Here is a 20,357-nt window from a genome sequence, read left to right on the forward strand (position 1 = left end):
GTGTTCTGGTATCTGTGTTCCTCAATTTTTATATGTCCCATGATTTGTATACCCCAGTGACTGTTTCCATGTTGCATATGTCTCTTAGTTTCAGTGTTTTTGTGTACTTCAGTACCTGTAGCCCAGTGTTTATGTGTCACAACATCTGTTTGATCCAGTTCTGTGGTGGTTCTATGGTGGTTCTGTGTCTCTATGTGCCTCAATAACTGTATGTCCCAGGATGTATCCCAGTTCCTGTGTGTTCCAATGTCAGTGTGCCTCAGTGTATGTATATTCCAGTGTTTGCTTGTTCCACTGTTTGTGAGGTAAAGTGTCTATGTGTCTCAATGTTTTTATATGTCCTTATGTCTGTGTGCCTCAATATCTATATTCTATTGTCCGTGTGTTCCAGTCTCAGCATGCTCCTGTGTGTCTCTGAGTTTCAGTTTTTGTGTGCTTCAGTCTCTATACCCCAGTTTCCTTGTGTCCCAGTGTGTGTGTGTGTCCCAGGTTTTATGTGTCCCTGTTTGTGTATCCCTTTTTGTGTTCCTGAGTCTTTACATGTTCCTGAATCTTTTCACTTTTCTGAGTCTTTATTGTGTCCTCGAGTCATTGTTCATCCTTGAGTCTGCATGTTCCTGAGTCTTTGCATGTGATCTAGGATCTAGTGTCTGTTCATCTCCATGTCAGGGCACCCATGAGCCTCTGTGTTCCAGTATCTGTGTGTTCCTATCTTTGTGCATCCCCAAGTTTTGCATATCCCTGAACTTTTGTGATCCAGTGTAAGTGTGTCCTGGAGTCTCTATATTCCTGTCTGGGTGTCTCTCTCTGAGCCTCTGTGTTCTAGTGTCTATATTAATGAATCTGCACATGCCTCCTTCTATGTGCCCTTGTTTGGTGAGTCTCTGAGTCTATGCATCTCTGGGGCTTGGCTCTCCATGTCTGTGATTTTGTATTTATCCTACTTCTCCATTTATTTTCACCAGCTTTTGCCAATGTTTCTGTATTATTTTCTTGATGTTGCTGTGTCTTAAGTTGCTCTGTGCCTCAGTGCCTCTCTTTCTTAGTCCATTGATCTTTTTCTCTAGATTCCCATGACTGTGTTCTTGTTTCTATGGGTCTGTTTGTCAGGGTGTCTCTCTGTATCTGTTCCTCTTTTCGTCTTGCTCTGTCCTTGGTATGCTTTTGATCTGACTCACCACGTCTGTGTCCCTGTCTCTGTTTGTGTCTGGTGTCTGGATCCATGTCTTTTTATTTTTGACCCACTATTTATGTGTCCTTGGGTCTGATTCACTGTCCCCATCCATTCATCTGTGGCCTTGATTGCCTTTTTGTGTGTCTTTATTTCTGGATAACCCAGGTGTATCTTGATTCTGTGTCTTTGCCCATTTGCTTATGTTCTGTGTATCTGTTTCTCTGTGTCTAGGTTTCTTTATTCCTATCTTGATCCTTCCAGAAGTGTGCCTGTGTTTTTGTCCCTATGTCTAGCCTGTATTCATACGATTGTGTTTGTGAGTTCACATCCCCATGTCTACTTGTTCTAAGATTTCTGTCTCTGAATTCCTGTGTCCCTGTCATTGTGTCACAATGTCCCCATTATTCCTGGGCCTCTATTTTGTCTGTCCTTATATCTCTGTTACCTGGTCTGAAACTTATCTCTTTGGTGGTGTTTGTCACTGTTGAGGTGTCTGCATCCCCATGTCTTTGTCGCTGGATCTCTAAATATATAAGTCTATGCTCCTGTCTCACTCTTAGTGTGTTTCTGCATGTGCGTGTGTCCTTGGGTCTTTGTCACCAAGTCTGGATCTGTGTAACATCTCTATTTCTATGTCCTTATAGGTCTCTGGTCTTGTATCTTTGTGTTCTCTTCTCATCCCCCACCCCATGTCTGCATGTCATCATGTCTATGTGTTTCTACCTCTCTGTCCTTGATATCTTGGACTGTGGTTTTGACCAATGTCCCCCTGGTTACTTCTGTGTTCTGTGTGTCTTGACTCCTCTGCTCCTGTGTCTGGATCTCTGTGAATCTTTATCTTTTCACTTGTATGCTGTTATGTCTCAGTGTCTTCACATTAGTCATTGTGTGCCTGTCCCTGGGTGACCTCATTTTTGTCTCCCTGCCTCTTTGTTTGTGACAGGGACAGCACCTCAAAATGGGGATACAGAAGCCCAGCAAGTGGGCATCTGTTTCTCTGGGTTTATGTCCCTGATACTGTCACTCTGGCTTCCTGCCCCCCTCTTTGTATGTCTACATGCTCTTATGTCTATTCTCTTTATTTTGAGATCCTTGTGTTTCCACATGTCTCTATCTCTATTTACCCATCCATGTCTGTGTCCTCGTTGCTGTCTTTCTGTGTGTGATTCTGTGCCTTTGGTTGTGAGTATTATATGTGTGTGTCTACTGCTGTGTCATGGGATCCTTTTTGGTTCATTCATTCAGCAAATATTTACTAAGCACCTACTATGTGCTAGGCCCTAGGGATACATAGATGATTCAGAAAAGGTCCTTGCCCTCAAAGAGCTCACAGTCTAAGTAAGGGATCCAGACAAGTAAATAGATGATTACTACATAGTATGATAGGTGAGCTTGAATGGAATGTGGGGGTGGGCTATGGTAACAGGAGGGGACCACACTCAATCTATGGGAGGGGTCAGGGAAGGCCTCCTAGAGGAAGTGACAACTAAGACTTGAAGAATATGTAAAATTTACCTGCATGAAGCCAAGGAAGGGAGTCCCACATAGAAGGAAAAGCACACGCAAAGGCCCATTGGTGGGAGAGAGCATTGTTTGCTAGGGGAACTGTAAGAACTTTAAATATGTCATCAGAGCCAGAGGTCATGAGCAGGACTGGTGCTTCAGTTTTTTGTTTTAAGGAAGTCACTTCTAAGGCTGCTGTGGAGTATGGATTGAAAAGAGTAGAGACTGGAGACAGTAAGGACTGTGAGGAGGTAGAAGTCCCTAAGCCTCTAGGTCCATAGATCTGCATGTCTTTGTGTGTGTGTTCTGGTATGTGTGTCACTTAGTGCATGTGTTAGTGTGCATGTCCCTGTGTGTTTCCACGTCCTCGGAGCTTTGTTCCTGGCTCACCCTATGCCCTGGCCTCTGGGTCTCCAAAACTCAGGTCTCCTGCTCTGGGGTTCAGGGGCCATCACAGGACATAGGCAATGTAGGGGTGGCCCAGCAGCTGCTGTACATGAGAGTGCTTCACCAGCCAGCAGGAAGCCCAGTGGGGTGGCAGCCTTGCTGAGTCCTTCAGCAGCCTCTTGCCTAGGATCACAAGCACATCTGGGTCCTGGTGCCTCCTCAAGCTTGGCGCCATAGGCCCTGCCACCAGCTGGATGTCTGCATGCTGGAAATGTCCTGAGGGAGAGAGATGCAACACCAGTTAAGGCAGTGGTCTCAGTCCTACTGACAGCTCTGAGAGGATCCTAAAGCAGGAAACCTAGAAGGAAAAGTGGGAGGGAGGAAGGGCAGCAAAGGCCTGGAGGAGGGAAGAGGCTGAGCATTGTGTGAAACGTGGAGGAGCCAGATGGGGCAGTAGTATGAAAGTAGAGAGCCAAGGTGGATGAGATGGCAGCAGAGGGGTTCAGTCCGGCTTGAAGGAGATGACAAGGCAGATTGGAGAAGTGAGGAAGTTCAGAGGAAGTAAAAATATCTGTCCAACCCACCATCACTGCCCAAACTCTTTGGCGTGTGCCTCTGCCTCAGGTTCTGCTAGTGTCTCCTGACCTACAGTCTGGTTTCCTGCAATCTCCCTTTACAGTAGCCTCCAGAGGGATCTTTGTAATACTCAGATCTGACTGTATCTTTCACCTGCTTATGCCTTTTCATGACTCCCATTGCCTTCAGGAAAAAGCCAAATTCCTCATGCTGGCATTCTTGTCTGATCACTCCAGCTCCATCTCCTCCAATCTCCATTCCTTTCCTCTACATGTTTGCTCAGCTTTACAGACTCAGTGTGGGTCTGTCTACTATAGGAGATCTTTCTTGAACTCCAGAGCTGGGCAAGATGCCTCACCCTGGGTTCCTCCAGCTCCCTGGACTGCTTTCTGTCTAGCACTGATAACTCCCTGGGATCACTATCCATGCCTGGGTCTGTCTTTTATATATATATATATATATATATATATATATATATATATATATATATATATATATATATATATATATATATATATATATATATATATATAATTGCTGCATAGGATCTTCGTTGCTGTGTGTGGGCTTTCTCTAGTTGTGGCAAGCGGGGGCTACTCTTCATTGTGGTGCATGGGCTTCTCATTGTGGTGGCTTCTCTTTGCTGTGCAGCATGGGCTCTAGGCGCACGGGTTTCAGTAGTTGTGGCACATGGGCTCAGTAGTTGTGGCTCACAGGCTCTAGAGCAAAGGCTCCATAGTTGTGGCACACGGGCTTAGTTGCTCTGTGGCATGTGCGATCTTCCCAGACCAGGGCTCGAACCCATGTCCCCTGCATTGGCAGGCGGATTCTTAACCACTGTGCCCCCAGGGAAGTCCTGGGTCTGTCTTATTCCTAGACCAGGAGCTCTCCAAGGGCACAGCTTGGCTCTGATTCCTCTTTGTGGTTTGAGGGTCAAGGTGCTGGGGGCTCATTGGCCTCTCACCCTGGCAGAGTCTCTCTTGGGACTGGTGCCCTCTGACCACTATCAGCCTCAGTAACACTTTTCCAGCAGACCACGAGCCAAGGGGCTGAGACCTGAGCCACTGATCACATAGAGCCCCAGGTGGGGTAGTTGCAGGGTGCTGGCATTCTGGTAGCGGTGCTGGAGGACTAGGAATTCAAGGTGGGGCCCAAGGCAGAGGATGAGGTGGGCTGTAGCAGCCGCATGGAGCTCCAGCTGGGACCTCTTCAGTAGGGCTGACTGATCCCAGGACAGAAGCAAGGTACCCTCACCTTGCATGGATATGGAACTGCGGGTGATGGTGATAGTGTAGGCCTGGGATTTGTCTTTAGTAACTGTGATGGTCTGGAAGTAGGTACTTGTGCCCTGGCCTTGATGGTGTCCCAAGCAGCTGTCCACGTACATGCAGCCCTGGAGGGAGAAGAATGCTTGCTGGGAGCACAGGCTTTCACATGGTCATTCACATAGTCACCCACAGCACAGGAGGGGTGAAGTCTCAGGGCCTGAAGTTCAGATGAAGTGGTGCAGATCTGTGGTTAGAAAGCTAGCTCCTGAGGAAAGTGCTTCTACCACAGCCCATCTATCTGCTCCTTCCTGTGCAGTGTATGAGCATGTATGTATATGTGTGCATGCTTACCCCAGTGGGGCTATTTGCATGTATGTGCTTGCCTCTGAGTGTGTAAATGTGTGTGTTTAGTTCTGTTCATATGAGTATCTCTGGACATATCAGTGCATCTGCGTATTTGGGGAAGGTGTTATGGTAGAGCGTGTATTTTTTTTGGTTGTATGTGTATATGTGTCTCTGGATATGTTGGTGTTATAAGTCTTGGTGAATAGTTTATGTTGTGTGTGTCTGGCTGTGTGTTGGTACATATTGTATAACTGGGGGTGTCACTGTGCATGCATCTGGCTGTGTGTCATGGTATTTATGTGCTTTGGTATGTTTTATATGTCTAGAGTAGCAGAGTATGTGTACCTATGTGTGTTGAATTCTTGTGTATTGGGATGAGTGAGGTTACCAGCGCATGTGTGTGTGTCTGAGTGTGTTGATATATGTGTCATTGTGTAGATCTGGGCATGTGTTGTTCATCTCTGTGTGTCTGGATGCTTATTTGTATGTTACTATGTGTAGGTGTGGAAAGTGTCAAAATATATGTGCCTAGATGTGTATTTTTGTGAGTTTACTGTATTCCCTAGTGTGTGTGTATGTGTCTCTGTGAGTGTCTTGGTGTTAGAGTATATTTGTGTGTGTTTCCATGTGTCTGGGTATGTCCTTGTGTGTTAGTGCGGTGCACTGATATGTGTTTGTATTAACCCACAAATGTCTGGGGGTGTTGACATGTGTATATCTGGCTGTGGAGTTATATGAGGTAGAGTCTTTGGGGCTATCACCTGCCTTTGGGTCATCTATGAGCTGTAGTAGGTCCCCTGGGCACCCATCTAGTGTGAAGCGGATCCTCTCTTTTGAGCATGGGCTGTGGATCACAAAGTGGGTGTCCCCATCCACTGCAAGGCAGGAGGCACAACTCTGAAGTTATGGTCCTAGAAGTGAGGCAGGAGGTAAATGGGTGTCCCAGGGTAGGCAATTGGAGATTCGTTCCCTAAGGACAGAAACTCCAAGATGAGCATAGCAGGACAATTGAGAGAGGAGGCTGGGCCCTGCTCAGATAGAAGATAAGAGACCATATATTTCTCATTCTCAAAGTCAAGGAGACCTTCCCAACTAGAAAGGCTCCTTGGAGGTCAAAAAGGGAGGGGGCGCCACCCCATAGTAAGTGATTTCAACTACCCATAGGCCTCTTGGGTGGCATCCATCTTGGCGCACACATTGGGAGGATCCTGAGATATACCAAATACGGACTCTGAACCAGGCAAATCAAAATGATTGGCTAAAGGAAACCTTGAGGAAATGCCCCATATAAGTGATTTAAACTACCACGAGGGCGTGACTCTCTTTTTGAGTCAATCCCTGTGTCTATACACGCGTACTGTACTCTTTTTCCTCCTAATAAATACTTTACTTGTTTCACTACTTTCCATCTTTGTGGGAATTCTTTTCTGCAAAGCTGAAGGGCCAGAGCCTTGTCACTGACCACTGGTCTAGTGGCTAGGATTTGCTGCTCTTACCACCACGACCTGACCTCAATCTCTGGCCAGGAACAGAAACCCTGCTTCAAACCGTTGCAGGCTGAGGCACCTGAAATCATATTTGGTTCCGACACCTGGGAATTCAGGCATTCAAGGTAAACAGTGGGTTTCACCCAGCTGCGGCTTGAGGTCCCTGACTTTTGCTCTTATTTTCTTTCTCACTCTCCACTTCACTTTCTTTTCAAGACCTGCAGGGCATAACCTCTGTCTGCTCACAGCGTTGTGGCTACCCCAACAACATTGAGGGTGGCAGGCAGATTCCCCAGGCTGTGCAGATTCAAATAACACTTGGGTGACAGCTGATGCTATCCTTTGGGACATGGTGGAAACGTGATTTCCAACTGAGAAGGAACCCAAGGGGTGTCTTTTTCTCTCTCTTGCTCTCTCTCTCTCATTGTCCTGTATGGAACCCTCCACTACGCTTTTCTTTCAGAAATTACTTGCACAACAAGGTCTCTTTCTCACTTCGTATCTCTGTGCCCTTTTAGGGAAGGATTTCCTGGACATCATTCCTAAACTGCATCCCCGCCACTGACAAACCCAGTGCTGCCTGTGTGAGACAAAATTGTCAGACCCTTCCCAGTTCTATCTTAGCTGCCAGACAGGGCAAAGGATTTTGGGTTCTTTTGCTGTCTAGTCTCTCACCTCACTCAACGCCCAGAAATTTACTATGAGAATTTCTCCACCTCCCGGCCCTGGAACCTTGAACCCTGTGGCATCTTCCATAGCGCCCAACTCCAATTTCTCCAAGGGTTCCTCTTTGCATCTATGGGACCCCCTTCACTCCAGGTCTTGGCAGCCTACACACTGCTATGGACAGCCTGTCTGGCTGGCCGCTACCCAGAAGCCTGAATTATAAACTTTGTAGATGCTCAGTCATGAGGAATACACCCCAGCATAGGAAGACTTATCACAGGACATAAGCTCTATAGACAAGGGATCCCTCCTAAGGAAAGTCCTGGCAACTGGTCTGCACTGGTTCAAAGGTCCTCCCCTGGCCATGTTGGGGGAGAAGGCTTGCACAAGTTACCATGGAAGACCAGAGACATCTGGTCAGAAATCGATGGGAGAGTAGAGGACACTTGAAACCTCATCAGGTTTGAAGAGAATTTGGGCTATGCCCTGAATCCCTTCAGGTTAAAGCCTCCTGATAAATGTTTCCAGCATGCCAGATTCCATTCTAGAAGCTCTCTCTTGTTCTTGCTTGCAAGTTACTCAACATAGGAGGATCCCCCTCCAAGCAAGAAGAGACACCTCTGGAGTGTATCCTTAAGAATTGGAAATTTTTTTTAAATAGAAGGGCTAAGAAAGGAAAAACTTAAGTTCTACTGTAACAGTGCCTGGCCTTTGTATAAGTTAGGGAATGGAGAAAAATGGCCTGAAAATGGGTCTTTAAATTACAATACCATTCTGCAATTGGATCTTTATTGCTGCAGGGTGGGAAAGTGGACTGAGGTTCCCTATATTCAGGCTTTCATGGTCCTTTACCAAAATCCCACCTCTTATAATTCAAAACCTGGGGAACCAGAAAACTCTCCTGACATGTTAGATGATCCCCATTCTAAGCTCTCCCATCTCTCAGGGGCAAACCTAGCTCCTCCTCCTGACAGTATCCCTACTTCTCCAGAGCCACCTACTTCTCTTGCTCCCTCTGACTGACCCCAAACTGCACCTCCTTATGTCCCACCAGACCCTCCATTACCCCAAGAGAGGCTAGTCCTTCTTGGGTAACTCGTAGTGGAGCTTCCTGTCACCCAGGATCAGGGAAACTATGCCCTCTTAGGGAAGTAGCAAATGGAGAAGGGACAATCAGAGTACATGTGCCCTTCTCTTTAACTGACTTAGCCCAATGCAAACAGAAACGGGGCCAATTTTCTGAAGACCCTAGTAAGTTTGTTGAACGGTTTCATGACTTAACTTGGAAGGATGTCCAAGTAATTCTATCTATTTGCTGTACTCCTGAGGAAAAACAGAGAATCTGGACAGCAGCCCAGGGACATGCCAACCAGCTTGCCAGACACCAACCCGAACATTATGCTATGGGTGGAGATGCAGTCCCAAATCAGGAACGCCCTTGCAATTATAATTTGCAGGCAGGAACAGAAGCCAGGAAGCCTATGCTCCAATGTGTATTAGAAGGGATGAGAAAGTGTATCAAAAAGTCAGTTAACTATGAAAAGGTTAAAGGAGTGACCCAAGAAGAAGAAGAAAATCCAGCCCTCTTTCATAGGCAGCTTGTGGAGACTTTTAAGAAGTATACCAACATAGATCCCTCCACTTCTGAAAGTCAGCCCCTGCTGGGACAACACAACATTTTATTAGTCAGTCCACCCCTGATATTAAATGGAAACTCCAAAGATTACAATTAGCCCTACAAACACCCATGCCCCAACTACTAGATGTGGCATTTGGGGTATTTAATAATTGAGACCAAGCTGAGAAGGAAGAGAGAACCCATCATGAGAAAAGACAGGCCAGGGCTCATGCAAAACTGATAGGTGTTGCTGTCAGCCATGCCTTGCAACCTCAGGACAACCCAAGGGGGCCAAGAAAGTCCAACTCTCCATCTGGAGGTAAGACCAACAAGGGGGAATGCTACAAATGTAAGTCAACTGGCCACTGGGCCCAAGATTGCCAGAAAGAGCCCCCCAGGCCATGCCCAACCTGCAAACAAATAGGTCATTGGAAGAGGGACTGCCCTCAGTCCCAAAGAAGAAGGGGGGCTCCCGCTCCCAAGATGGCCATGCTCGACAACTGAGGTGGGCTGGGGATTCTGGTGGCTCCCCCCAATGAGATGTCTTATCTCCATCGAGGAGCCCTGGGTAGTCCTTGACGTGGCAGGTAAGAAGATTGATTTTTTAATTGATATGGGAGCCACTCACTCTGTCTTAATTTTTCACTCTAGACCTCTTTCCTCCAAAAGCTGTACTGTGACTGGTGTTGATGAAAAGCTTAGCACCCATTGCTTTACTGGGCCTCTCACTTGCCAATTTGAGCAGTGGTTGATTTCGCATGCCTTTTTAGTTGTACCTGAGTGTCCCACTCCATTACTGAGGAGAGACCTTCTGAGCTCCCTCAGGGCCATACTCGATTTAGGAGGCCCCGAGCAGCCCCTTATCTTGACTCTGACTAAGACAGACCAACTGGAAGAGCAAGGTCCTATTCCCAGCCATATTCTACAAGCAGTGGACACTTCAGTATGGGAAAAAGGAATCCCTGGAAGGGCCATAAATGCCCAACTGTAAGAATTAGTCATAGACCAGAAGCTGCCTACCCTAACAAGAGACAATACCCTATAAAGTTGGAAGTGAAGAAGAGTTTACAACCCCTTGTAGATAAATTCTTAACGCATGGCCTCTTGGTGCCCTGCCAGTCTCCGTGCAATACTCCTATTAGGCTAGTTGTTAAGCCAAATGGGGAATGTAGGATGGTACAAGACCTTAGAGCAGTAAACGATGCAGTGGTCCCTATACATCCCCTCATGGCCAATCTTTATAACATATTAGCCCAAATCCCTGAGGACACTAAATGGTTTATTGTACTTGACCTCAAGGATGCCTTTTTTTTGCATCCCAGTTCATCCCTCATCACAATATCTATTTGCCTTCTAGTGGACTAACCCCGGCTCAGGCCAAATGCAACAATATACCTGGACAGCATTGCCTCAGGGGTTTTGGGACAGTCCACACTTTTTCACCCAAGCCCTAGGAAAGGAACTAAGGGAAATACACATGAAAGAAGGGGCTATTATACAGTATGTAGACGATATATTAATATGTAGTCCCTCCATGGAGGCCTCAGATCAAAATACCATTGAAGTGCTTAATATCCTTGGGGCCTGGGGTTACAGAGTCTCTCAGATAAAGGCACAAATCTCAAAACAACAAGTTAAATATCTGGGATATATTATAAACCCTGGAAGTAGACAGTTATCTCCAGATAGAAAACAAGCTATATTAGGCCTAAGCACACCAAAGACAAAGAAACATCTCTGTACCTTTTTGGGCATGACAGGATTTTGTAGAATTTGGATTCCAGGATTCAGGCTAATGGCTAAGCCCCTATATGAAGACACTAAAGGCCCAGATACAGAACTATTACTTTGGAACGGGGAATAAGAAAAGGCTTTTTAATGATATCAAGCAGGTCCTCACCAGAGCCCCTGCTCTGGGTCTCCCCAATTTGAAAAGCCATTCATCTTGTATGTGGCTGAAAAGCAGGGGACAGCTTTTGGTGTCCTTATACAGAATCTAGGGGAAGTTCCTCAGCCCATAGGCTACTTTTCCAAGCAACTAGACTCCATGGCCCGAGGTTGGCCTGGCTGCTTCCGGGCAGTAGCTGCCACTGCTTTATTAGTGGAAGAAGCCAACAAGCTCACCTTTGGACAGCCACTGGAAGTCCAGACCCCTCATCAAGTGCAAGGGATTCTAGATACAAAAGGTCACAATTGGCTAACTGGAGGCCGTCTTATTAAGTACCAGCCTTTGCTCCTTGACTCCCCAGAGCTAACCCTCAAAACTTGCCACACTTTTAACGCCACTACACTAATGTTCGCCGAAAGCCCAGAGCTAACACATTCTTGCCTCAAAACCCTTGACTGGGTCTATGCCTATAGGTCTGACCTAACAGACCAGGCCACAGAAAACCCTGAGGAAGAATGGTTTACTGATGGCAGTAGTTTCATTAAACATGGAGTTAGGAGGGCAGGGTATGCTGTTGTGAGCATGCATAGTGTCAGAAGCAAAACCTTTGCCACCTAAAGGCTGAACTGATAGCTCTAACCCAAGCCTTAATCCTAGGGGAAGGAAAGATTGTAAATATATACACTGACTCAAAATATGCCTTCCTTGTTTTACATGACCACACAGCTATCTGCAAAGAGAGAGGACTCCTAAATGCAAGAAATTTCCCTATAAAATATAGGGCTGAGATTTTACATCTCATAGAAGTGGTTCAAAAACCAAAACAGATAGCAGTCATTCACTGCCACGGGCACCAAAAGGGAACTTCTCAAATTTCCCAGGGAAACAACAGGGCAGATCGGGAAACAAAGAAAGCAGTCTTGATGCCCATAACTGAAATGGCATTAATCCCATCTCTTACCCCTTCTAACGTTATACCCAGGTACTCAACTTCCAAAGAGAACTGGACATGAGACAGAGGAGGAACTAAGGGAATGGATGGCTCGTGGCACATAGATCAGAAATTGCTCATACCTCTCTCTGACCAATGGAAAATTATTATAGGGCTACAAGATTCTTTCCATCTGGGGAGAGATGCAATGTTTATAATTGTTTTCCGTCTTTTTACAGGGAAAAGGCTCCCAGAGACAATTAAAAGAGTTACTTGAGCATGTGCCCTTTGTGCCACCCATAATCCAGGAGGCAACTTCAAGCCTCCCCCTCTTGTTAACCCAGTCCAGCGATGTAGGACTTACCCAGGAGAGGACTGGCAAATAGATTTCACTCAGATGCTCTCTTTCCAGGGTTTCAAATACTTACTAGTCTTTATAGATACTTTTACTGGATGGAGAGAGGCCTTCCCTACTAGAACAGAGAAGGCAACTGAAGTGGCTAAGGCTCTCCTAAAGGAAAGTATTCCTAGATTCAGGTTGCCCCATCACCTTCAGAGTGACAATGGACCTTTGTTTGTAATAAAGATCACTCAACAGCTTTTTCAGGCTTTAGGGATTAAATACAACCTCCGTTCATCCTGGAGACCACAGTCTTCAGGAAAACTGGAACAGGCTAATCATACTCTAAAGAAAACCTTGGACAAACTCCATCAGGAAAGGTCAGAGTCGTGGTATTGCATGCTGCCAATAGCCCTCTTAAGGGTCAGAGCAGCCCCTAAAACAATCACTAAGTTAAGCCCTTTTGAAATGACATACAGAAGAAATGACATACAGAATGACATAGCATGTCCTTACTCTGGACATGCTAACTGACCCAGAAACCCAGGTTCATCTTAAATACATTATAAACCTAGGCCTGGTGCAGAGGCTATACAAGAGCCTGGCAACAGAGTACAGCCCTCTCCAGATGACAGTCCCAGTCACTCTGTTGTAAAACCTGGAGATTGGGAACTTTTAAAGACCTGGAAAAATGAGTTCCCTGGTCATCAGCTACTCACAAAATGGAGGGGTCCTTACCAAGTCCTGCTGAGCACTCCTATAGCAGTTAAACTCCAGGGGGTCACCAGCTGGGTTCATCTGTCCAGAATTAAACCTGTTTCCACTGATATGTTACAAGAACCTGAAGACCTACATTCCAGCCATTCCTGTGAATCCACCCCTTCCTCTGAGTCTCCACAGGATCCGGAGGACCCAGAAAAGCCTGAAAATTCCAGGTGGATGAATGAACCTTTCCAAGACCTGAAGCTTTTATTTGAAAAGGACAAAACGACTTCTTAGACCCTAGGCTAAGTACCCATAGCCACTATCTTCCTTCTTGCCTTCCGGTACACTTACAGAATAATTGATAGGCTCTGGTAGATTTAGATAACTATTGTCTTCTTTGCTCTCACCTTTGCTTTTGGAATTTACTAAACTTCTCTGCCCATGCTAGGTGATTTAAATATGACTCTGACTGGTGCTACTATGAAGCCTTAGCTTTTCTATGCCTATTTCCCTTATCCACAGGATGGACAGCAGCTCTGGTTCTCATTGCACAAACTCTTGCTTCCTCCACTCTATTGACGGAATGCTGGATTTGTTTACCCTGAGCTAAGTCCATTGTGGACCAGAGCAACCCTCTTGTCCATCTTGTAAGGAATTATAGCCAAGTTCCTGATGGAAAATGGTCTTCTACCAGAGACCCAAGGCTCAGAACGGTAATGTACGGAGTCAGAATTGTTCATTTTCCTACTGAAGAAAATTCTAATGTCTCTTGCCTAACCCTCCCCTTAGCAACAGAAGGAGAATATGAAGTCAAACTGGGAGGACAAAGAACTGGCATTAAAGCACCCCAGCATTTTATAATGCCCCCCCAAGCCAGAATTCCAGTTACTTATTTGTGCTCAAACTCTAACTCGCTACCCAAAGGAAGAACTATCCACACAGGAGAAGCAGATAGTAGGACGGATGTGGATGGAACGGGTTGGTTTTGTAGCTGCAGAAATTTTCCATAACAATAGAATTGGATGGCTAGGTCTTTTTTTTAAAAAAAAAAAACATCTTTATTGGAGTATAATTGCTTTACAATTTTGTGTTAATTTCTGCTGTATAACAAAGTGAATCAGCTATATGTACACATATATCCCCATATCCCCTCTCTCTTGAGCCTCCCTCCCACCCTCCCTATCCCAACCCTCTAGGTGGTCACAAAGCACCGAGCTGATCTCCCTGTGCTATGCAGCTGCTTCCCACTAGCTACCTATTTTACATTTGGTAGTTTATATATGTCAATGCTACTCTCACTTCGTCCCAGTTTACCCTTCCCCCACCAGATGGCTAGGTTTTAAAACTTTGGGTGAGTTAGTCTACCGTGCCCTGCCAGGATACATTTTCATATGCCAGGTAGATAAAAAACCATGCACCACTAATTGCCTACAAAATAACTCCATGCCCACACAGTGTATGCTGGGAACCTTGATTACCCCTTTCTTAATCCACTCCTTAAATGAATCCAAGCACTGGGCCACTTCATTAAAACTGTTCACACAATTAACTCGAGATTTATCTGGTGGCATCCCGGATGCAGACGCCTATTTCTTTGGGTATACATTGTTACCATGGTGGGGAGTAGCCGCCCACCAACATGTCCTTCGAAACTTGTCTTATACTCTTACTACCATAGGTAACAGTACTGCTAACTCTCTCACTAATTTACAGAAGTCTCTAGATTCGCTGGCCAAAGTGGTACTTGACAACTGACTGGCCCTGGATTATCTGTTGGCAGAACAAGGAGGGGTACGTGCAGTTGCCAACACTTCTTGTTGCACATACCTTAACACCTCTTCCCAGGTAGAGGCCAACATTGAGAAAATTCGACAACAAGCCACCTGGCTTCAGCAGACAATTAACCACCAATCCTCGGTATTATGGGTGGGAAAATTGAAAACTGGTTCTCCAGCTTGTTTTCCTGGATCCCACAAGATATTAAAACCTTTCTAATGCACTATGATAATCTAAGTGGGAGGGAAGTCCAAAACGGGAGGGGATATCTGTATGCGTATGGCTGATTCATTTTGTTGTGTAGTGAAGGCTAACACAACATTGTAAAGCAACCATACTCCAATAAAAATTAATAAAAAAAGAAAGGGATTTAAAAAATGTAACAGGAAGTGGCTTTAAAAGTAAAAGTATAATAATATTCTTAAAAAGAAATTAAAAATAGAATTAATATTAGATTCTAATTAAGTTCACTCAAAAGATAAATTAAATTTAATTAATTAATTTTTTGGTATACACAGTTGTTTCCTGTATTGGTTCTAGTAATTATAATTACACGTATTTATTAGAGTTCTTTAATCTTAAAAACTTTAATTTCTAGTGATATCTAAGAATTAAGCAATTGTGAACTGTCATGCCTTCCTATACCAGCATTCTTTTTTTAAATTAATTTTTATTGGAGTATGGTTGCTTTACAATGTTGTGTAAAAATAAAATCATGAACCAAAGAAAAAGAACCTCTCTGATGGGAGGTTTCCATTTTCTTATAACCTTCCTTGTTTCAGCCATACTGATTTATGTTATATTTTGCCTAGTGCTCTGTTGTCTTCCATACTGTTGCAAATTTGCAACCAAGACCTTTCAGTCCAAGAAGGAGACCTGGAACCAACAGGTTCAGAACTTCCATTTTAGAAATAGAGAAATATACTAAAATTTTAAGCCTGAGATTAACAAAGATATGCTGACCTTGTATAACCAACTTCCTACCCTTGCTTGAGTCTCTGATTATAGTAGTCTTTTGCTAGTCTTTAGCCCCTGCTTCTCTAATCTAATTATTTAGTTTGTTTTCTCTAGGGCATCACAGGACAATGGTGGTGCAGGGACTCCAACCACTCCCCACAGCCAATCCTGCTGAAATAACAGAAATCACCCTGGGGCCCCTTAATGAGACAGGGCAAGAGTTCTGTGACCCCAGTTAGGTAGGGTCTACAAGACCCTTGCCAGCCTGAGGAAGCTATGGAAGATAGACCTTTGTCCTTCATCTTCCCCATAAATATTTCTTGGGGGCTACTTCTCCCACGGGGTATTTGAGGCAGGAGGTAGATGCCCTCCCTAGGGCTAAGCTATTGGAGATTCAGTACCGGTGGACCGATACTCTAAGATGAGAATAGTAGGACAATTGAGAGAGGAGGCTGGGCCCTGCCCAGATAGAAGATAAGAGACCACATAGTTCTCATTCTCAAAGTCAAGGAGATCTTCCCAACTAGAAAAGTCCTTGGAAGTCAAAAGGGGAGTGACACCCAACTACCCATAACCCTCTTGGGTGGAATCCATCTTGGTGCACACATTGGGAGGATCCTGAGGTATACCAAATACGGACTCTGAACCAGGCAAATCAAAATGATTGGCCAAAGGAAACCCAGAAGAAATGCCCCATATAAGTGATTTAAACTACCATGAGGGCTTTATTCTCTTTCTGAGTCCGCCTGTGTCTATCCACATGTACTGTCTCTTTTTCCTTCTAATAAATACTTTACTTGTTTCACTACTTTCCATCTTTGTGGGAATTCTTTTCTGCAAAGCTGAAAGGCCAGGGCCACTGGTCTAGTGGCTAGGATTTGGTGCTGTCACTGCCACGACCTGACCTCAATCTCTGACTGGGAACCAAAACCCTGCTTCAAGTCACTGCATGCTGAGGTCACTTGAGATCAGAAGGAATGGGAGAGGAGGGGAGGGAAGGAGTGAGGAGAAGGTAGGAGGCCATGTCTATTTCCCCAGAGAGACAGCCCAGACCCAGTCCTAGTGCACAAGCTGTCCTGTACTCAAACAGGACAGCGAGGGTGGCTGGCTTACCCGAGGATGAGAAGGTGAAGATGCTTGGCAACGTGCCTACAAAAGAGAGGGGGAGGGATTCCCTGGTGGCGCAGTGGTTGAGAGTCCCCCTGCCGATGCAGGGGACACGGGTTCATGCCCTGGTCCAGGAAGATCCCACATGCCGCGGAGCGGCTAGGCCTGTGAGCCATGGCCTCTGAGCCTGCGCGTCCGGAGCCTGTGCTCGGCAATGGGAGAGGCCACAACAGTGAGAGGCCCACGTACCGCCAAAAAAAAAAAAAAAAAAAGAGGGGGACTGTGTTGGTAAGAGACTGATCCATTACATTCCTAGGTACTCTGGGGCCCCCTGGCCTCTCAGTCACCTCCTCCAAAATAAACCCCAAAATCCTGAGCTCAGCATTTAAGTCTTTTCTGATATCTAGTCCCTGCCTAGCTCTCCAGGCTCCTCTGCATGCTCCAGCCCAACTGAACTGGCTATTCTTATGAGTGCCCTGCCTTATCTTGCTAGTGACCCTTTGCTTCTGTTTTTTCCTGTCACCTGGAATGTTCTCCTTCCTTTAACTACTAAGGATCAATTTCTAGTTATTCTTCCAGGCCAACTCAAATGTTATTTTCTCTTGCTCTCTGTCTGTGGTAGGTAGAATTCTAAGATGCCCCCCAAGATTCCCCAGTATACACACCCTGTAAAATCCTCAGGGTGTGATATGGTGAGTTATCACTCCCATAAATAGGTCATGGTATGTGGTGCAGTTGATGAAATAAGGAGATTATCCAAGTGGGCATGACCTAATCACACGAGCCCTTTAAATCTGGGTCTGGAGATCAGAGGCAGAGATGTCAGAGGGATTTTAAGTATGAGAAGGATTTAACAGGAGGGAGATTCTCCATGGCTGTCTTTGGAAGATGGACGGGGCCACGTGGCAAGGAATGCAGGAAGCCTCTAGGACCTGAAAGTGGCCCCAGGGGCCTCTAGAAGCTGAGAGTGACTGCTAGCCAACAATCAGAAAAAAACAAAAAACCCAAAGAAAACAAAAAACCCCCCAAAAATCCCACAGCGATCTCAGTCTTAATACAAAGAACTGAATTCTGCCAACAACCTGAACGAACGTGGAAGACAATGAGAACTCAGTCTGATAGACACCCTGATTTTAGTCTTATGAAATCCTGAGCAGAGAACCTAACTAACTCTTGCCTAGACTTCTGGCCCATAGAACTGTGAGATAATTAATGGGAGTGTTTTAAGCTACTAAGTTTGTGGTAATTTATTATGCAGCAATGGAAAATTAATACATTGCCCCTCCTCTGGGATCACACAATGCCTGTGAAAATTCTAACTGAATGGAAATGAAAGCTCAGGGATCTTTGTCAGGGGAGCTCTTTGTTCAATTTTTGCTAGCCCTGCAGAACTTCCCTGAGATTCCATGCTGTCTCCAGCTCCTCCCAGAATCTCCTCAGAATTGCTGTCCCAATGTGGATTTTCTGCCAAGTGTAAAAGAAATAAGAGAAATCCTTCACACTCTGAGGGCAAAGATGTCCTCGGCCCACCAAAGGGGAGACTCTCCTTCTGACCAGGAGAGTCTTCACTGGCTTCCCAATCTGACCTGCACATTGCCAAGACTGAGACCTTATGTTCTCCATAGTACCTTAGTCTTTCAAGCTCAGTTATGTTCAAAATTCTTTCTTATAGCATTTATGCATGCATTCATGTGATCATTTATTTATTCATTCAGGCACTGTTCAAGCATCAGGGATATGGTGGTGAAAAAGTCAGTCATGATTTCTGACCTGGTGAAGCTCATATTTTGGTTGGGAAGGCAGGCATGAATGAAATTATAATTACCAATGATGACAAATGCTATAAGAAAAAAGAACAGATTGACGGAGGGAGTTGCAGATCCTTGACATAGTCTGGGGCAATAGAAAGGGGTGAGAAGGACATTTGACCTGAGATTTAAGGCATGAGCTGGAGTTTGAGTGGCAATGGAAGAGATGAGAGTGGTAGGTAGGGAGCAGGGCAAGGCAGGTCAGAGCAATTTTCAAGCAGGGGGAACAGCTTGGAAGAGGTCTCTGAGTGGAGGCAGGGATGGGGGTAAGGCCCATTGGAGGAACAGGAGGCCACTGGGGCTTGAGTTCAGAGGGTGAGTGGGAGAAGGTGAGGTCAGAGAGGTATGGGATAGAGGGCAGATCATGCAGGGCCTTGAAGCTCATAAAGAGGACTTTGGACTTTATTCTAGGTATGATAGGAAACCCTTGAGAGGAGTTAAGTAGGGAAGGAACATGAAGTGATCTATGTTTTGAAACGATCATTTTGGGCTTCCCTGGTGGCGCAGTGGTTAGGAATCCACCTGCCAATGCAGGGGTCATGGGTTCGAGCCCTGGTCCGGGAGGATCCCACATGCCACAGAGCAGCTAAGCCTGTGTGCCACAACTACTGAGCCTGTGCTCTAGAGCCTGCAAGCCACAACTACTGAGCCTGCATGCCACAACTATTGAAGCCCATACACCTAGAACCCGTGCTCCGCAACAAGAGAGGCCACCACAATGAGAAGCCCATGCACCACAACGAGGAGTGGCCCCCGCTCGCTGCAGCTAGGGAGAGCCCGCGTGCAGCAACGAAGACCCAACACAGCCAAAAATAAAATAAAATAAAATAAATTTATATAAAAATAAATGATCCCTTTGGCTGCTGTGGGAGAATGGCCAAGAGAATATCTCAAGAGAGGAAGCAAGAAAACCAGTGAGGAGGCTGGAACAGTTTTGTTGGTGAGGCACAATGGTAGTCTGCCCTAGGATAGTGAGAGTTGGGGTAGTGAGAAGTGGGTGCATTTGACAAACATATTAAAGGTAACAGTGTCAGGAATTGAAGATGGATGGGATATTGGGAGGGAGGGTGGTGAAGGATAGGGGTATGTCAAGGATGTCATGCCCAAATTTCTATCTCTATGACTTATTGCCACCAACACCTGGTTCTAATCCTGTCCTACAAGGTCACCCCAGGAAATGTCACTCCTCTCAGGAAGGCGAATAGTGAAGTGGTGAATCACATTCAGCATGGGACCAGATTATGTAGGTTCAAATCTCTTACTAGCTATGTGATGTGGAACAAGTTATTTCACTTCTCTGTGCTTCAGTTTCCCCATGAGTAAAATGCAGATATTAAGAGTCTTTTGGTGAGGATTAAATGAGGACTACAAGTACAATATGTAGAGCAGTACCTGCACATAGGAAGAGCTAAAAAATGTAAACTGTTATTATTTCACAGTCTTTGGGAAATTTAAAGACAACTGTCATCATCTTCCCCAATTTTTATATCCCTTTCATTAAGCAGGGCTGTTCATAGAGCACAAAAGAACCAATCAGAGCTGACTGGCCTAGTGATGCTCCAATTTATAACCCCACATCCCTTCTCTGCTTGGGAAGCATGAGCAATTCTCTTGTCCAACAAAGCAAATGTCAAAGCCATAGCTTGGCCAGTTCATTTCTGTGCATTCCCCAGTCTTAACATCCCTTCTCTCCCAGGGCCTCTAATTATGTGCCTATGTGCTGAGGCCCAGAGAAGTTAAGTAGTTGGTTCAACGTCTCAAAGTAAGCAAGCAAGCAGTTTGAATCACAAGAATTTGCACAAGCTTTGTATACTTCTAGCT

General features: G+C 45.4%; 1 protein-coding gene across 1 annotated transcript in view; it reads right to left on the bottom strand.

Moving 5' to 3' along the window:
- Positions 1-3,128: 3,128 nt before the first annotated feature.
- Positions 3,129-20,357, bottom strand: part of ITIH6 (inter-alpha-trypsin inhibitor heavy chain family member 6) — a gene marked incomplete at both ends in the record, with an annotated part of 50,183 nt that continues 32,954 nt past the window's right edge. Inside the window, 6 exon segments of the mRNA XM_082682051.1 lie at positions 3,129-3,338; positions 4,662-4,980; positions 4,982-5,033; positions 6,015-6,128; positions 16,735-16,770; positions 18,100-18,192. Of these exon segments, the coding sequence (XP_082538177.1) occupies positions 3,129-3,338; positions 4,662-4,980; positions 4,982-5,033; positions 6,015-6,128; positions 16,735-16,770; positions 18,100-18,192 (824 nt within the window).

This window comes from Grampus griseus, assembly GCF_964374135.1.
Source record: "Grampus griseus genome assembly, chromosome: X".
NCBI classification, from domain to species: Eukaryota; Metazoa; Chordata; class Mammalia; order Artiodactyla; family Delphinidae; genus Grampus; species Grampus griseus.